The 19,635-nt window shown below is 40.3% G+C and overlaps 1 protein-coding gene across 4 annotated transcripts in view; it reads right to left on the bottom strand.

Moving 5' to 3' along the window:
- The window catches only part of agap1 (ArfGAP with GTPase domain, ankyrin repeat and PH domain 1), a 90,610-nt gene that overhangs the window by 47,314 nt on the left and 23,661 nt on the right, over positions 1–19,635 (bottom strand). For 2 of the 4 annotated variants that reach the window (XM_061832327.1, XM_061832320.1), the window contains 8 exons: positions 14,312–14,370; positions 14,144–14,231; positions 9,710–9,795; positions 9,444–9,585; positions 5,990–6,124; positions 2,306–2,433; positions 721–876; positions 554–646 (listed from right to left, as the gene is read on the bottom strand). In XM_061832327.1, the coding sequence (XP_061688311.1) occupies positions 554–646; positions 721–876; positions 2,306–2,433; positions 5,990–6,124; positions 9,444–9,585; positions 9,710–9,795; positions 14,144–14,231; positions 14,312–14,370 (887 nt within the window). Of the gene's footprint in view, positions 1–553; positions 647–720; positions 877–2,305; positions 2,434–5,989; positions 6,125–9,443; positions 9,586–9,709; positions 9,796–10,267; positions 10,283–14,143; positions 14,232–14,311; positions 14,371–19,635 lie in introns of those variants that run through there. The other 2 variants (XM_061832312.1, XM_061832336.1) reach the window with 2 other exon arrangements.

Below are 19,635 nucleotides of genomic sequence, written 5' to 3'. Positions count from 1 at the left end.
ATAAACGATGGGAACGCCATCCCGAGGCAATTACTGATGCCTCCGCTGTGGCGTCTCGCTCTCGCCTGCTCTCTCTCCCAGTGAGACGGCCCCTAATCAGAGTTGCAATTTGTTCATTAAGAGATTACAAACGAGGCTGCGGCGCCGACATGAGGGTCACGATTAGTGCTCGCTAATTGCCTGATATGCTTGTCGGGCGGAGAGCCCACCGCTGCCGCGACACGTTGGCTGCAAATTAAGAGCCAATTCCTACGGTTCCCCTCACTGTCACAGCGGGTTGCTCGCACTCCCCTTCCTCTTGGTTCTTTATTCCTTGAAACCGCTAGCGCGCCGGCCAAACCGCTCGGCTGCAGATGAGAGGGCGAATGCAAAGGAAGCAGCTTGAAGTGCTATGCAATGGCGTGAAGTGGGCGATCAAGTGGGGGAACAGAGGGAGGGGAGGCACGAGTCTCCTAATGATCCGCTTGGGGGACACAGGAGAGCCTGGTGTTCTAATTGATGTCAAGTGTGTGATTTCACTCTTAATGAAGCGCTAGCAGACAGGAAGTCTTACCTGTTTGATGGGAATGGCTCGCCCGCTGCCGATGCTGTCGGCTCGAGCCTCCAGACCTTTCTTGTCCTTGTCCGTCTCGCTGGTCTTCCTTGACTATAGAAGAGAGGTAGGTTGATCATTTCTCAATTTCATCAAGAAGTGCCGAGCACACATTGCCAAAAACTGACAGTGAAGAGGTTGGAGCGACGCTTGGACTGCTTGCGGACGGGCGTGGGTGTATTGGTGCTCTGGGAGACATCGATGCGCAGCTCCTTTTGGCTGGTACTCGGTGTGGATGGTACTGATGATGAGTAGTCGCTCAAACTGCCACCCCCATTACTTGTCTGAAACATAAAATGCATTTCACTGTTGTAAGGGACCTAATAGTGGCCATTGAGCTGAGAGTCTCATCAAGTAGTTAGCAACTGAGATAGAAAGACTGCAAGAGTCCAAAAACCAGAAAAGTGGACATTCTTTGGAATTTTCATGGATCAAACACCTGTTGTGAATCTTGTGGGAACAGGAAGTTGTGCATAAAGTGCAAAGTCCATATCCCAATGAGACTCGAAAAGGAATAGGATTAATAAAAATGGTAATCCAATCAGAAAAACTAAACTAAACTTCGTTGCTTACTGGTGCCAGTAGCACATTGAGCTCCACAGGGTTAAAGACTACAGGCTTTCTGCGTACATTGGCTAAGACTAAATGCAGAGCTTCAGAGCATCAGATGACCAAGTTGTATTTATTTTGCGGTTTTAAATTTAAAAAAAAAAAAGCATTTGCCCATTTTTTTGTAGAATCTAGTAATTGTTTCAGTGGTGCAACAAGGGTTAGGGTTAGTTTGTTTGTTAGTTAGTTTGTTTTAAGCCTTGTTTACTTTAAAATTGTCCGTATCCTCTCAATTTCAGCCTCCATACTGCAAATAGTCTTTGATTTCGGTAATCCTCTGTGAAAACATAATTTGCTTTCTTTTGCAAAAATCTGCTTTTACTTTGGAAACCATACAATTTTTGCCAAATTTTTTGACAGATGTTACTGACCAAACTGCTGGTCCTCCGTATTGAGAGGAGCCAGATAAGGTGGCTCAGTTTATGGTTAGGTTATGGTCAGGCTATGGTTAAGATGCCCCCTAAACACCTTCTTGATGAGATGTTATGGACATGTCCCACTGGGAGTAACCCCAGGGATGACCCTTGATACATTGTAGAGAGTCCGTCTCCCTGCTGCCCTGGAAACGCCTTGGGATCCCACCAGAAGTGCTGGACGAAGAAGCTGGGAAGAGGGAAGTTTGGGCTTCCCTGCTTAACATCCTGCCCCAGTGATCAGGCTCCGGATAAGAGGAAGGACAGTTTTTTTTTTTTTTTAGCGTAAAAAAATCGGCAATCATTAGTTGCAGCGCTAGAATATTCTTGTTTTCTCAACACGCTTTTCTCTTACCACTGCCGCTCTTTTAGATAAAGTGCAACCCTTGCAAAATGGTGGAAAAAGCAAAACAAGAGTCACGCATCTGGTGCTGAAATTTATGCCTAGTATTTTGTGGTAACGGCCCAGGACACAAAACAGCCGCCTTCATGCATTAGTTATAATTTTTGTCAAAACATGACTAGCTTAATGGATTTGGAAATTGAGGTACCACTGTATCTACATCTATGCCGTCAATCTTGTATGAGATGGCTGTAATTCTGTATTTTTGTGAATACTGAAAGCATTGGAACAACTAACTAATATTAAAAAAAAATTAGGCTTAACCTGGGATCAAGTTGCCCCACTGACCTGGCTGACCTGGACGTTGGAAACCTGCGTGGTACAGATGGATGAGTGACTCGGGGAGTTGGGGAGCGATTTGCACGGACCGATGGACAACTGCTGCTTCTTCCGGATGGCAACGATCTTCTGAGCAACTGCAATACAAAACATCAATGTAAACCTTTTGCTAAAGTATTTCCACATTTTTTCCACCTAAGGTTGACAATCTGCCACATTGGAGCTCTAAACATACAGGAATTTGACATCTGCAGGAGACTTGCAAATGAAAAAGCACACCACAGAACATTGCTCATTATTTTACCTCAGACACCACTGGCACACAATTATCAAAAAGCAAAACACGGGTTGAACATGCCTCAACCCTGTATGAGCTTGTCGGCAAGGAGATGGGAGAAATAACACGTCACTGAGTGTCTATTTCTGATCCAATACGCACAGAAGACACCATTGTTCTAATTGAACTTTGGTTGATGAAGAGCCCATCGCGAAGATTTTCCCGACAGTGACACAGAGTGAGGCAAGGGCAGCCAGAAAAAGAAGATCTTAGGGTAGAGGAGGTAGAGAAACTGACCACTTAAAACAAGTTTCACATCTGACAATGGCTTCTGGATTCTGTTGATCCAAAATGCATCCTGTAACTATCTTGCAGTCCCAAGTTACGATAAGGATGCACATAATATTTAAATAGCAAATTTAATTTGATACCTTAATTCATAATGTATCTTTCTCCATCAATTTCAACCCTGGTGTGAAAGGGTGGCACACGCTCAAACATTGGCGCTCTCGTGAGATTTATGTCGGTACGCCACAAAAACGTTAGGTGTGTGTTGCCGAGTCTGCAGTGTGTAAAGTAAAACTGTAAGGGAAGAGATTTGAATCTTAAAATCTGATGTTCTATACAAACTCGTTGAATGCTGCAATTTGAAGGGCAACATCCCAAAATCATCTGCAAGGTGCACCAGTTAAAGCTACAAACTAATCACAACAAACAACTGCTATGGAATTCAAATATCCAAAGTAGAAAAATCATGATGGAGCTGTGTCAATAGGCATTTTTTTTTTTTTTACAACATTTCGCATCCCTGCAATAATGATTAGAACCTTTGTGAAGGACCTGCAGTATATTTCCTTTTGTGTGTGTGTGTGTGTGTACTTATACACACAGACAAAATTATAAAAATGAGACCTAAGACTTTGTTTTCATGGTTGAGTTACCCTAAGATGTGTAGCCTGCAGGTCAACTTCACGTGTGTGTTGCAGTGAATGAACATTAGCGAGTCCTGATCTAAGCTGGTTAGAGAGTGTGAACGATGTGCTCTGCTTCCACACACTGACAGATGAGAAAGAAATCAAAGTTGTGTGTGTGTAACACACGCGTGCGCATGTCTGTGCCACACGTGTGTGCGCGCGCATTTAGGGCTCATGTCGCCGTAATTAGGCTAATTAAATTAGCACGCTGATGGACAAGGACCACAGCATACTCACCCTCGTCCCTACCCCCTCCGTCCCTCACACAGAGGTCACGACTCCCAACTGGACGAGGCTTCACTTCCTATTATATTCCTTAATCCACATGCACGCACACGCATCGACATGCATATGTGTCAGACGCATAGTCACAAACGAAAACAAATAAGCCAATCTGGGCTCATCTACAAACCACAAAGCAAGGAAAAACATACAATGCTCGCTACACAGGTTTCCAAGGCAAAAATATAGGGCATAAAAAAGTGTAAACAGTTTTTGTGCCTCATCCAAATTCAAAGTATTGAGTTGAAACTTAGTGGTTCCCATTTGCCTTTCTGTTCCAAAAAGAAAAATTCATGGTATTTATTTAAACACACAACTCCAAAAAAAAAAAAAAAAACCAAATCGCAGCAGTTGAAACCAGAAGTTGCACACATAAATAAACACAAACACAGATTCGAGCAAGGATGGAGGCAGTTGCAGCCTGAATCAAAGTCTGAGATTTCCCACACACAATCAAGTGGGTCACAGTAGGTAGTGCTAGCATGTCTCTAACTGATTCTTCATACCCTATCCTTACTTATTGTTAATTGCAAACTTTTCTTCCCATATTGTAATCAGGCTCGCATCTGTGCTAATATTTCTGGTTTAAAATAAGCATTGGCGTGCGACCTGGAGCAGCAACTGGATGTGATATTTTTCATGTATTACGACAAATTGTGTCGTGTCTATGTTCAGTTCTCGAATTGCAAGTTAGATAGTTACAGCTGAGATGTGTGCAGTTGAAGCCAGAAGTTTACATACACTGCAAAAACACATTCCATTTTTTTCTCACTGTCTTAAGTCAAATCAGACGTAACTTCTCCTGTTTCAGTTCTGCCAGCTTCACCAAAATTATTTAATTTTAAGTGCTACAATAATGAGATGATTTCTTACAGAATATTATATTATTTTCTTCAACTTATTTTCAAAGTTGAAGCCAGAAGTTAACATACACTGCAAAAACACATTTTTCATTTTTTGTCTGTCTGAAGTCAAATTAGACTACGACCTCTCGTGTTTCAGGTCCGTCAGGATCATAAAAATTGTTTAGTTAGGTTAAATGCGACAATAATGAAATAATTTCTGACATATTTTTACATTACTTTCTTCAAGGTCAAAAGTTTACATGCATTTCCTTAGTATTGAGTAGCATTTCCTTTGAACTGCATGACTTGGGTCAAACGTTTTTGGGGAACCTTCCACAAGCTGCTGGAATCCTGACCCGTTTCTCCTGACAGAAGTGGGGTAACTGCGTCAGGTTTGCCAGTTGGATTGTTTGCACATGCCTTTTCAAACGTGTCCACAATTTTTCAATAGAATTCAGATCGGCGCTTTGTGATGGGCACTCTAAGACAGTGAACTTTATCCTTAAGCTACTTTTTAACTATTTTGACATTATGCTTAGGGTTTTTCCTCCAGATGTATCGTTGGTCATTATGGCTCAACACCTTCACTTAAGTTTCATCAGACCACTGGACATGTCACCAGAAGTGAAGCTCTTTACCTTAGTGTCTTTTTGAAAACTGTAATCTGATGCGTTTAACAGACAAATTGATCCCAACATGGCTAAGAACAGATGCATTAAACAGAGTACGTACAAGAGAGTTCGGCTAACTCGTCAAACAAGGCATTCATTCGCCAGCACCAAGACAAGCTCAAAGCAGAACAATACAAACAAATCAGCAAGTTGTTAAACATTAAACATCATTAGTGGTTAATCTACTTCTAAAAACAACCCAGCATGTAGTTTCATCCCCTTGAAAGCCTTGCCTGGTAGGACTCTTGGATACATAAAAAAAAATAGTGGGAAAAATCTAATTTCATTGGTAATATAAATGGAGTAGGTTTAGTGAAGATAAACATTGTTTCACTACTGGGCATGTACATCAGAGCAGCTAGGCCCGGAAATGCTAACCATGTCTGGATCTTGAAAACTGTTGGTGTGCCTGTCCTTTAATGCATCTGTGTTTTATGAATCCTCCTGGGGAAGACTTTCTTCTGCAGTGCCCCTCCTTGCCTGGTTCCACTTGCTATGCTAAAACTTAATTGCTGTTCTGTTAGAGCTAAATGGCTGAGCAGGTCAATTTCCCCACTAATTGACGTGCGATTAAGAATTGGCGAATGTGCAGCAGGGGATTGTGACCTTCCCAGAAGACTGGACTCTGCAATCAAGATTCTCACCATCTTGGAAAACTCGCTCCACATTGAGGCCATAGGTGGCACAGGTTTCATAGTAGGTGCAGCGCTTCAGGTCATTGGAGAGTTTTCTGGCCCGGCTGTCATCAATCACTCTCGGGTTGGATGAGCTGATGGCATCTGAGAGAAAAAAACTACTACAATCAGTGAATGGATTAGAGTTCAAATATTAATTTAAAAAACGTGATAGGACACCACATATCTGACACAAAGCTCTTAGCCCTTGTTTAATCAACATCTCAGCCAGAGTCTGGTCACTGTACATGCAGCACATTTAGCTATTTGGTGACATCTGCTGGCTTCAAGTGAAAGTGACCTCAAAGTCAAAAGACAACTATACTGTACAGTTACTTGATATGTATACATAATCAACTGCACAGGACCTAATCCTTTCCCAAAATGACCGAAAATGAGTATGTATGCAATAGTGAAAATCCTAACTCACCAATGTAAGATCAAGTGTAATACAATAAGCTTGAATAGATTTTAATTGTGGATTTTCTTTTAGCAGAATTGTGAAGTTTATTTGTTTCAGTAAATGATTCAATATTTAAAAAGTTACCAAGCATGTTGATAAAAGATCTCTGGCATTCTTCTAAAATAGACAGAGAAAAAACAATCTACAATATTGAAAGGCTAGGGGAAAAAAAAACACTAAAGCAACTAGTTTGAAAGGAACAATAGTATTCAAAATACCAAGATGATGTAAAGGTATAATGATGGAACGGGGTATAGTAGTCAAAATTAGAAAGTTGTGTGACAACTTCAACAAAGAAACAAAAGATTTAAAGCCCATATATACATTCATGAAGCTCATTAAATCAAGGCTCTAAAATAATAAAGGCTTAATTACAATAGTGATCTGTGAAAAAGCTTAAAAATAATTTACATTTTCTAAGGTGATGGTAAATCAATTTAGATAGAGGTGTGAAAAGGGACATTTAAATGTGAAACAAATATGACCTAAAAATGGTCAGAAAGTAAGATTTACCACTCTCTTTCACCATTCATTAAAAAGTTGTTTTACCAGTGTGCTAACATTAACTTGTAGCACTTGGTGAAATGAAGCTTTCCGACCTGTAAATCACTCGTACAATAATAGCCAATCAAATAACCACATTGTCTTAACCCCTGGTTTGACACGCCCCTCTTTGTCGTCATGTCCCACAAGCAATGCTGGTTGTCAGTCGTGTGCACTTTGAAAAGTTAATGTTACAAACAAAATAGTCCTCAGATACATTTGGGAAATTTGCAATTCTGATAAAATATATACAGCTAGGTTACAAGGAGCCCGCTTGATTCATTTTCCAAAGCCTAAAACACAGTTGTTGAAGTGTCTATGACGGATTAAGGCTCGCAGAAGACCGCACGTACAACGAAATGTGAACAATATCAACAATAACAAGGCTGTATGTTCAAAGGTAAGTGAGGGAGAAGTATCTTCTCTAACTTTGATTGAACTATTATCAGTGCTTTATATATTTCAGGAGAACAACTTTCACTTTGTTAGTTGTCAGTTGTATCACTGACCTGCTGAATGAAGTGTGTAATGTTTTATGACGAAGAGTTGGGTTGGGGATAAGTAAATGCACAATGTCATGCAAGAGCAATGTCTATTTGCCTATTTGTATCACATCAGACTTTTAAGACAGAGCACTGGGTTCCATTACGAGCCAAGTCAAGTGAATTCACCCACTCAATGATATTACTCGTGATCTTTCCAAGTAAAAAGTACTAACCCTGCTTTACATGCGCAGTACGATTACACTATTTTATCCTGTTGGATTTCAATATGAAGTTTGTGAGGCGTCAAACTTTTTTGCATCAATTGCCAACGTTATGCTGTAACTCTGACATTGCGTCCCGCGCCGTCCAAAATCTTAATTCCGTGTACATATCCTTGCGTGAAATAGTTGAGACCTCTCTGTAGAACTCTCTTGGACAAGTGTGACGCATTTGGAAAAAAACATACCGCAATATTATCTGGAATATGCTATACAGAATCGACTTCAAACGAGTTTTGTTCAATCACCATTTCAAAAGCTTGTGGGACATGGTAAGGGGGCGGAGCGTAAGATCCATTAACTCAGCTTTCGAGGGCCAGCTGTCATACGATTGAGCCATTGCTGAGAATGGCTTTTGTTACCATGATAACATAGGCATATCTACAGTATTGTAACTAGGTAAATGATTACGGTCTTGAGTCTTAAAAAAAAAAATGCAAGACCCAATACAGACGAAATAATAGGCACCGAATTACTTTTGTCAATTAGTGTGCCCCTGCCCCATGACAACTTGGTAGTAAACCAGTTATCACAAGTTAATACTGATAAGTCTAGTGCTTACAGTGATTCACTGCTTAAAGTTTGGATTTTGCATGATAGTGCTTCCCTGTAGTTCAGTGGTCATACCATTCCGCCGTTCAGAAACAGCGGCTTTTTGCCCAAAATAGCTGCTAAGTCATAGGCGCAGAAGCAGAAACTGTGTGGGCACAGTATTTTTGTCAAATTGCAACATCACAATTGGTTGAAATTCAGAATAGCTTGCTCACAGATACAGTTTCATAAATAGGCAACTAACCCAGATTTACTTGCTTGTGAAGTTCCACATGTTCAATAATACAGTGGCACGATGAATTACAAGTACCTGAAGTTACATGTTTTTTCGTTTATATGCCGTGGCTCAGTGGATATTTTCTTGCCTTGTGTTGCACGGAAATATTTCAGGTCTGTTGCTTTAGCAAAAAAAAAAAAAAAAGGGCCTCATAGTACTTATAGTTGCAGTTCAGCGCCCGAGTTCTGTCAACAGCAGCGGTGGTGGTGTTTATTACCTACTATCACCCTGCAAGGCTTTGAATTTAGGTATTGAGTGCTATTTGGGATACGAGTGTAGCTTGCAATCCGGGAATAGTACCAGAGTACTCACGCATGATTAACAAAATATAGGAAAAAAAGATGGCAGTGTAGATACAGTTTGGGATCGTAATATTGGAATATGTTGCATTAAGCTAGTACAACAAACAGTACTTACACTTTATAATACTATTTTTTTCATATTCCCTACTATTAGGATTTATGTTTTGAGACAGATAAGTGTCTTCGTTAAAAATGCATACCAAGAATGTTTTCGTGAGGGCCGGAACGGATTAATGGCATTTAAATGGTTTAAAAAAAAAAAAAAAAACATTGTATATATGTTTAAATGAATTTTAATTGGGGAAAGATAATACGACATTTGAGAAAACAGTTATGAGCTTGATGGAGGAGCTCATTAAAATCAGGTCAAAGTGCCATACCACTATGACTGTACAGTTCCCATGAATCAGAAAGTGCAGCCCATTCAAATCTCCACTAGGTGGCAACGATGTATAAGGGAAGCAAAAAGCTTTAGCAATGTGTGTGTGTGTGTGGGTGCTCAGCCATGCGTGTTGGGGTCAGACCTTGCGTGCCGACTAAAACCAGTGGCAGGTCGGCAACGTTTCTGTAGTTGGCAAGGCGGTTGAAGTAGTGATAAACTGTCTGGAAGCTGATCTCATCCTCCAGACTGAAGACAAAGATCACTGCATCAACCCACAATGCGAACTGCAGATGAAAATCCAACAATAAGAAAAGAGAGTAAGTGACCAATCATATAGAGGACAGAGCACACTAAGTGTTTTTCCCTTGATTAGCTCTGGTCGAAATTAGAATTGAACTCAATACTCACCTGTGCCTCCGGGGGGCCCCCTTCATCCCTGATGAGGAGCAGGTGACTCTGTCCATCAACCACCATCTCTTTCTTAAAGCGACCACCTGAAGGAAGGATTACTCACATTATATGAAGTGATTCTAGGTATCCATTGAGCAAACTGGACTTCAAACAGGAACTATCTCGAGTGGAATGATACTATTGAATGAATGAAATTGGATACTGACTTCCTCTACTGATTGGAAAAAGTTTGGCTACACGAAATGCTCTGATGTCGATGAGAGGTCATGAATCCTAAATGGCATCTCGGAGAAGTTAGGAAGCAAGGAAAGAATACTTCCATCATCAGTGATGAATGATTAATGATGAGCGGAAGGGATGAAAAGTAAACTAAGATAAAAGTTGCATCAGCCAGGTGAGTTGAGCTTAGGATCTTACTATTTTCTAATTTTTGTCCTAAATAGTTGGCCAAAATAAGCAGTGAAATTATTTAATGGAATCTAAGCTATCCTCACCAGGCTGCTGCAACCCTCCAGGAGTTATGAATAAAAGGTTGATGAGTGAGAAGATAGTTACCTGCATCCACGTCAGCTAGTATACCAAGAAGCAAGAAGACAGAGGAGAGAGAAAAAAAAAGGTGAAGGGTGCAGAGAGCAAATTTTAGGCTTGATTGCCACTATTCGGCTGGGAAGCAAGATATCATAGCCAAGTAGTTGAGATGACGCATTCAAAGGAAACGGTCACTTGACACCTTTTATCACTGAGGTGCTTTTCCATTTGTCCTCAGTGAATTCAAAAATTGCTTCCAAGTGCAACTTATCACACACTTGGTAATAGATGTTCAAATAGCGTGCACACCGCTTGGCTGGCATACGACTGCTGGGATAATGCCTCTGTGTCCGAGCGTCCTTGAACACAGCACAGAACCAAGCTGCCACTGCTTTGCTTGGTGTGCAGGCTCAGAATAGTTCTGGTTAGCGGCTTTGTGGCAGTGTGGTTGGTGTGCTGTTCCAAAGCCACCGTCTCAGCTTTGAATCAATCGGCATGGGAATCAGGACTACAGCATATTTTTAGGCTCAAGGAATTTGAAAACAACACAGCAACGTCTTTTGGCCCGCAGCAGCACAGCAGTCAGTCATAGTTTGAACCCACACTTTCACCAATAAAAGCATCAAACACTTGAGCTCGGAGCTAAAAAACAAAGTAAATATGCTAACCCACTTGTATGACCTGACGCATGGGATGCAGAAAGGTCGAACACGGGTCACATTGTCGTAACTTAACCCTGGAACTATGAAACTTTGCTGAAAATTTACGTGTTCATCATAACAGGTAATCTTGTGAGTTCCTAGTCATTTTCCGGGAGTAAAGGTGAGCCTGCTCGGCCTGGCCCTACCTTCAAGACTTTTGAGGGACAACATTGCTTACCTACAGGTGGGGTCTAAAATGGTGAACAATATTTTTATTTGGATGACTACTTGCTTAACATTAAGGGCTATTCTGTTTTTGTTTACATTTTTTCAATGTTCTGCTGGAGTGGAGGGCTTTCAGACAACAAGGTAGCACAGATGTGGCTGACAGCGAGATGCAGATCGTGTGTGTGTGTTTTTTTTCTCCTTCAAAAAGAGTACAGAGGAAACTGGTAGTAGCGGTCATAAATGGGAAAGTCTAAACCAAAATATCCACTAGTTTTGGCGAGCTTGTGATGCATGCCCTCATCAAAAGAAATTTTTAAAAACTTATAATTGGTCAAAAAAGAACCCTTGGCAGAGGTTTGCCGTCCAACGGACAAGCTTACTAACGAGCACACCTCCCATGCAAATGAAGAGTTCAGACACAAAAGAAGATATCCATTTTTGTTGTTTCTGTAGATTATTTGATTCATATATTATATGAATATAAACAAGACTATTGTAAGGCTTGTCAGAGGTGGAGAAACAACTGGCTCAAGGTAAATACCATCATATAGAACATGAACATGGGAGGTGGGACCTCTACTTACAAAAGATCCAATTTACTAATTTTTTGAGATACGAGCAATCACTGTGTCAATTATTTGCCTTGTGTTACGAGATCTGATTTGGGTACCGAGTGCCAATCAATCCTCCACCACAAGATGGAGGCAGCAAATTTCAAAACATAGAGGAGCAGTTTGGGGTAGCACAGTAGCGCAACTGGAAAGCGTTGGCCTCACAGTTCTGAGGTCCATGGTTCGATCCTGGCCCTGCCTGTGAAGAGTTTGCATGTTGTCCCCTTGTCTGCGTGGGTTACCTCCGGGCACTCCAATTTCCTCCCACATCCCAAAGACATGCAACATTAAATGGACACTCTAAATTGCTCCTAGGTGGACGTGTGATTGTGAGTGCGGCTGTTTGTCTCAATGTGCACAGCGATTGGCTGGCAAACAATTCAGTGCACCCCAACTCTTGCCCTTTGACAGCTGGGATAGGCTCCAGCACTCCCTGCAACCCTTGTGAGGATAAGCGGCTAAGAAAATGGATGGATGGATGGATGGATGGATGGAGGAACAGTTCGGCAAATAACGAACAGTTCTTTAAAACGGGGCTTTGCGCTTGCTTCAAGCGGTTTACTGCCACTCCCAGATGAAAGTTATTGTAAAACTAAACAAAAAATATAGATGTGTATTTAATCAAACCACTTAACTTTACCATGTAGAAGTCTGCTGTCACATAATGAAATCTAACATATTGAATACATTAAAAAGATTATTAATGCTCAAATTGATGTTGCTTGTGTGTTTTTGTTTTTTTTTGCAAATATTCATCTATCCATTATCTGAGCCGCTTATCCTCACAAGGGTCTCGGGAGTACTGGAATCTTGCAAGTATTTATTCATTTTTGCAATGCGTTCCAAAAGGGCGAGGACAGGGGCATCTTTACCGCTGTTGCTATGTCTGAAAAAGACGCTGCACAGGTGACACAGCAGGTGTTGCTCCAAAACCTTTATGTACTTTCAACATTAATGGTACCTTCAAAGATGTGCAAGTTACCCAGGACATGTGTACTATCATACAGTACATCTATATGATCACAGATGCTATCTTTTGAACTTTGCGGTGGTAAAATCAAAGATATTTTCTTCTTTGCCCCACAAGACACGATGTGATTTCAAAAAACTGTTTGAAATGGGGACTCGTTACACCAGAGCACACTTCTCTACTTTGCGTCACTCCATCTTAAATGAACTCGGCCCTAAAGAGGCTGACCGGCAGCATTTCTGGGTGTTACTGGGTGACTAACTGTTTTACCTGACAATGGTTACCTAACATTACCCTGAGCCCATGTGGAAATATCCTTTACACAATGAGGATGGGTTGTAATGCAGTGCTGCTGAGGTATCAAACGTCACAGGCATTCAAAGTTGGTTTTTGGCCTTGCTGCATACGTGCAGAGATTATTGGCGAAAAATAACAGAACATGAAAAAAAGACAAGGAGTAATTAACGAGATAGATGAAGACGCCAAGCTAATTGCTAAGCTTAAGTAACAAAGTCACAAAACACTGAAAAAGGTAACTGTGTGATGAGAGTACACTGGTTATATAGGTCTGACTGGAACCACGTTTTTGACGATTAAGATTATACAGTAATTTGCACATAGGTTGTGCAATTAGAACAGCATGTAGAATTATTTCCATCGTATTAAATAATGCAAAAACTGTCCCATGGTAACTGTCATCATAATTTAAAAAAAGATGGAAATTGAGTTGTTCTAAAAGTTCATTGATATAGGTTTGTAACACCGTCTTCATAGCCATAAATGCAATTTTACTAATAATTGGAACAGCGTTTCGGTTTTGGCTTTGGTTCGCTCATTTCAGGTTTTTATTTCACCCAAAAATGTTTATTTAAGTGCATTGCTAGCATTTAACCAGCTCAAGTTCACCTGTGTCGCATGACATTATAAGTGGTTGAAAATTGATGAATGCATGAATATTAAAAAAACTTCAAGAAATACTGAGCAAAGAGCAGCAAGTGTTGACTATTAGATAAAAAGCATGTAACTTAGATTAGTTTTTTTAGGTCATTACAACACTCGTGGATCTCATAGGCTCACAAGAATTTATACAAAAAAAATTTCAACAATAAAAGCCTTTATTGGGTTTATCCGGTCAATGTTTGATGATCATGACTACCGTATTTTCTGCATTATAAGGTGCACCTAAAAGCCTTTAATTTTCTCAAAAGCAGACGGTGCACCTTATAATCCGATGCACCTTATATATGGATCAATATTGAGCCTTTAGTGCAGCTCCATCTAATGGATGCATAACATAACCCCAGCCTCTACTGTAGCGTCTATTCTATGCGCCTTATAATGCGGTGCGCTTTATATGTGAAAAAAGTTTAAAAGTAGGCCATTCATTGAAGGTGCACCTTATAACGTGATGCGCCTCATAGTGCGGAAAATACGGTACTTGTAATTGCTGTACCTTCAGGCGACTCTTCCTGCACGTATGTTCCTGTCAGGTACCTGTGGACTAACGCAGACTTCCCGCTGGCCAGATTACCTACAATGCCCTGAAAGGACAGCGTGGCGTTTCAATAAAGAGGAAACATTATAGATTTGGATGCAACAGCTGTTGTGTCAGGGAACTCACCACTTTCAGTTCTGGCACAGAACGACTGAGAGTCCACTCCTGGCTGTTCACAAACGCATCTGAATGAAAGAGGGGGAAGAAACACGTCAAGCACTTTTACTACTCAATTAATCACATCATGCCAAAGGATCTATTTTTAATTGTCAATTCCCTAGCAAGAGGATGAACTTTCACACCAGCAACAACTGGAACTGTTAATCAAGGTACAGCAGCACAATGAAAGCCTACCAAGAGTGGAGCATATGTTTGTAAATTTTCCATGGGAAATTAATGACAGTTAGTGGGACTTTATTGGTAAATGTGAACGTACTAAATTGAATGTTGGCTCTAAACAATTTAAATTTACTTGGGGAAAAGATATTTGAGAAAAATCCCGACTAAAATAAGTGGATTTCATGCAAGTAAAGAATGAATATGGTATTTCTCAGTCAAATGCTGAAAAGACCCAGCTTACTGCAGGGTTATTGAGACCACACCAGTGCCATACACTGCATTCTTACATCTCATGCACAGATGCAGTCTATAATGTAGACTTCCTTAAAGAGATGGGGGCTCTTTTCATTTAACCTTTTGAATGTGACTTTGTTTTTAGATAGGGGGACATTTCTGTCCAAATTTCAATGGGCTGGGTCAGAAGATGAACATATTCAACACAACACTCTTGTTTTCTTCTTCAAAGAATAAACTGACTGTTCAGTAAATTTACAACTTGATAAAGTTGCACTTACAAATCTGTTGAAAAGTTTTGTTCTTGTTGTCTTTTTAACCATATTATTCCGATGTTTATTGAAAATGCAGTTTCACAGAAAAGGGTCTTGGGGGCAGACAGAGGAATAGAGTGGACAAGGGAACTAGGGGTGAGAACCATAGCAAAGCAATAGTTAGACACCCTAGATATTTGAACACAAGGGGAGGGGCGAGCCAGCGAACCTATCGAGCATGGGACCCAATCAGGGGGCTGTACCAAGCACAACTAAAGCAACCTGACCAGTCTCCAAGGGAGGGACACGGGCACTGGGCCACTGTCCCCCAATCTCAATCCCCCGCCAACCACACTCAGCATGCATCCTGGCCATCACCACCACCTGGAGACATGCAGATCCCACCCATCAACAGGGCCAACGCAGGAACCACCATCCAACCAAATATGGTCGTAGCTTGCCAAAGTGAGCCCATGGTGTGCACCCGTCGAGAGCAAAGATGGGCAAGGGTGTCAAGAGAGGTGAGAGGAATGCCCAGACAAGACCAGAAATCAGTAAAAATGTGCTAGCACCTGGCCTGAAGGAAGAGGCTAGATTCCTGCGACTCGGGCCCAACTGGTCAGCAGACCCCAGAGAAAAGGAGAACCCCCACGTATTAAATCACCCGGCAAATAAAGACTACTTAACATTGGAATCCTAGAGTTAAAAATTTCAGATTTTACTATAGTGATGCACCGAATTTTCTGTCACCAAAGTTTTCCGAAGTTGAAAAAAGATGTCTGAAACAGGAAGCACTTCCCTGGATAGCCACCAAGTACTAGGAGGCGTGCTCGGTGGATGTCTCAGTCTTGCCGTTTAGCCGCTGCAACGGTTCATCAAAATATGTGTTAAATTAGGGCTGGGCAATAATGAAATGGGAAAGATACATAAAAGTAGCTCTAATAACTTTTCCTTGATGAACATGTGAGATGTGGTGAACATACTTCAGTAGATTGCATTTGTCCATGGTTTGAAAGACAAAACAAATAGCAAATGAAGCCGATTGCTTTGCATTGAATAAATCATCTGCTGTCAATAAAACCATGCCAGGGTATATTAATTTACACAGAAAATTGGGGGGGAAATAGTAAAGGGGCTAATGTTTGGAGCTTACTGCTGCACCCATGGCAGAGCACCCAAAGGAAAAAAAAAAAAAAAAAAAAAAAATAAAATAAAATAAAATAAATGTGCCTTCAGAAGAAATGATAGAGGGAGACAGCCCAAACCTCAATGGATGACATTGTCGACAAGAATGGCCTGAAAAGTTTTGCAGTGTGGAGTTATTTTTGTGTTCTCAAGTCTCAAGAAATAGCAGCATGCACCCCTTCCGAAAAACAAACAAATTGTATCAAAAGACATGTCACCATTATGCACAAAAATTGATTCAAGTGGATGAGTAAATCAATGGATTCTCTTTAGCAACTTTATTGGCTAGGGCTGCAAAATTGATAGAATATTAATCGTGATCACGATTTTAGCTGCCATAATTCAATTCGCCTGATCGTCGCCGATTTTTACATTAAAAATTCAGGCTCTACTGCATATGGATCATTTTCTCAACTAGTCATCATGCAACCCCCGGGTGGAGAAAGCATAGTTAAGCAGGCTAAATAGTGACACCTCCTGCAGTGGAAGCTTCAGTACAGTTGAAACCAGAAGTTTACATACATTGTGCAAAAGCACACATTTCATTTTTTTGTCACAGTCTCAAGTCAAATCAAACTAAACCTCCTCTGTTTCACGGCAGTCGGGATCACCAAAATTATTATTATTATTATTATTTTTTTAAATGTCACAATAGTGAGAGAATTTAATATTTTCTTTGAGGTCAAGGGTTTACATACACATGCGCATCAATGATCAGCAATTTTTCACAATTTGCAGTCCTTCATGGTCCCAATCCCCAGTGAAGAGTGAGGTTCCGCTATCTTGCGACATGTACTGATATTAAATAATAAAATAATATAATAAAATATTGTGATTGGATTTTGTTTCCCGTGTCGGGAGGTCCTATCTGTGCATTGGTGAAATATCAGTGTTCAATAAATATTAGCATTTTGTAATTAATTCATTCTTTGTATCACTAATGTTAGTTTATCCAATTGCAAGCCTTGATTTTAGTGAGGTTAGTAAAGAGTCACGGCAATAAATTAAATTTTACAACTACTGTATTTTCCGGACAATACGTCGCTCGAGTACAAGTCGCAATACCCATAAAATCCATAAAAATGAAGATAAAAACATATATAAATCGCATTGCAGTATAAATTGAATTTTTGAGGGAAATTTATTTGATAAAATCCAACACTAAGAACAGACGTGTTTAAAAATTAAATGACGAACAATTTAAAATAAAAATAGAAAAGAGGCAGCAACAGGCTGAACGGTATGCTTACGTTACATGACAACTGAGAACGTGCCTGGTATGTTAACATAATATATTAAGAGTTATTCCAATAACTATAGCGTAAATAACATACTAAGAAGTTTACCAAAACCATCCATGTCACTCCAAATATCCGGGAACTTAAATCCAATGAAATCTTCATCCTCTGTGTCACTTTTAAAGAAGTCCGCCAACTCCAGAGGTAGACGACGGCCCACTTCCTCTTCTATGTCACTTAAGTCAGACTCGTCGTCGGTGGCAGTTACAACTAGCCTATTCCAGCCTTTCTGAATCCCGACAGGATGGTTTTGGTTGTCACGGAAGTCCATCTTTGTCGAGCCATCTGACGATTTCCCGGAAAGTTGAATGGCGGATTCACCCGGGAGCTATGCTCTCGCACTGATGCAGAGACAGTTTGTCCTAGGGAGGTTGCCATAGTCCACAGGCTTCGTGTCGAACGCCGATAGTGTCGGAACAACTACGTAATTATGGAAACGCTTTTGACAGAGGTCACTCAAAGAAAAAAAAAAAAACATGAGTACTGAAGTTTTCAACAAGAATGGACAGCCTTTGTGGGGAGGGAGGGTTCTGCTGTGTGTCTAAATTCACAGATGGACAGTGTGCCAAAGCATTCGTCTTTGATGTTGCCAATAAACATTTTGCCGACTTTGCATAAAAACAAGATAATCAAACAAATAAAAGACACGCCTTTATCGGCAAGAACCATTCACCATCACACCATCATGATGGCAAATCAAATTGAATTACGTTCACGATAAATGGAAGAAAGTCTCAACGCCTGCATGAAGCTTGATTTTACGACGTACGACAAGTCGCATTCATGGTAAGAAATACTGTCATTATTGGTTAGCAACATGATAATATTCTTTAAAATGATCTGCAAAATTTGCTTTTTATCTTCAATGGCATTTTTGTTTAGCCAGTCTCAGTTATAAGTTACAGATATATGGGCTTAGAGCGCTCTCTTACGGTTGTCAGTGTGAAAATACCCGATAAGCGACTCGAAAAATGGATGGATGGATGCAATAATGTGTTAATAATTTCACATATAAATCGCACTGGAGAATAAGTGGCACCCCCGGCCAAACTATGAAAAAAACTGCAACTTATACTCCGAAAAATACGGTACTTACTTTCACTAACAATGTTTTTTCGGTTTGCAACCTTGATTACCTCATCAGTTTTGGCCAAGAATCATGAATGAATCAAGAATCATTTTGGTGTGTCACTACTGTATTTTCCACCCCTTTGCAACCCTAGTGAAGCATAGGTGAATTTACATTAAGTAGGCCAGTAGGCCATACCCCCAGACCTTCTCACTAATTCATTAGCTGCAATCTGCAAGAGCATGAATGTACTAAAAGCCCTCCAGGTACGGTAGATGCTCAGCCGGCTTGCACTTCTACTCATCTGATCATTCGAGAATGTATCTTGAACATTCATTGACCTACAAATATTCATCATTTAGAGAGTTCTGCACACCAAGATTCCTCCATAGATCCAATAGCACAATAATCCATCTCTATTTGTTGGGTATCAGGACCAAGTTCTGTAGCAGTTCTGACACTATCCCTTAAAAGGTGTATTGATGCCAATAGTAAAAGTTAAAATTATTAGCCAGGGCTTCAACATCTTAGTGCATGACAAAAAGACCACAAACACGCACCAATATGTGAGGATACGTTCTCCAAAAGCAGAAAGAAAAAAAAAAAAAGGTGAACAAAGTAGATGAATGTGTGACTTCGTAACACGCCATAAAACAGAAAAACGTCAGTAATTATCTTACAAATTAAAAGCAGATGTTTGCGAATTGTGATTCAACAAAAGATAAGTTTGCTTTTATGAAAGACTAAAAATATCATTCACTGTTAAGAGGCTGAACTCGGGATTTGGAGAATTTTAAATTAACCAATGGCTCTTAACGATTAATCGATTATCAAAACAGTTGTAAGGTAATTAATGACTGACTAATTCTCGATTCATTGGTAAAGTGCAACACTTTGATTGCTGTGTTTTGTATTTCTCTTGAATTAAAAAAAAATTATTTGCTTATGTTGGTGCGACTGACTTTTTTTTTAATTAAATTGAACTACACAATGTGTTTACATGCATTTTAAAAATCTAGTTTCAATCGATTGAAATGTGAGATTTTCTTTAAATGCAACCACTGTGGCCAA

The sequence above is a fragment of the Syngnathoides biaculeatus genome, chromosome 2 (genome assembly GCF_019802595.1).
Source record: "Syngnathoides biaculeatus isolate LvHL_M chromosome 2, ASM1980259v1, whole genome shotgun sequence".
NCBI classification, from domain to species: domain Eukaryota; kingdom Metazoa; phylum Chordata; class Actinopteri; order Syngnathiformes; family Syngnathidae; genus Syngnathoides; species Syngnathoides biaculeatus.
Note: the sequence above shows the minus strand (reverse complement) of the source record. Positions and strands in the feature narration are given on the sequence as shown.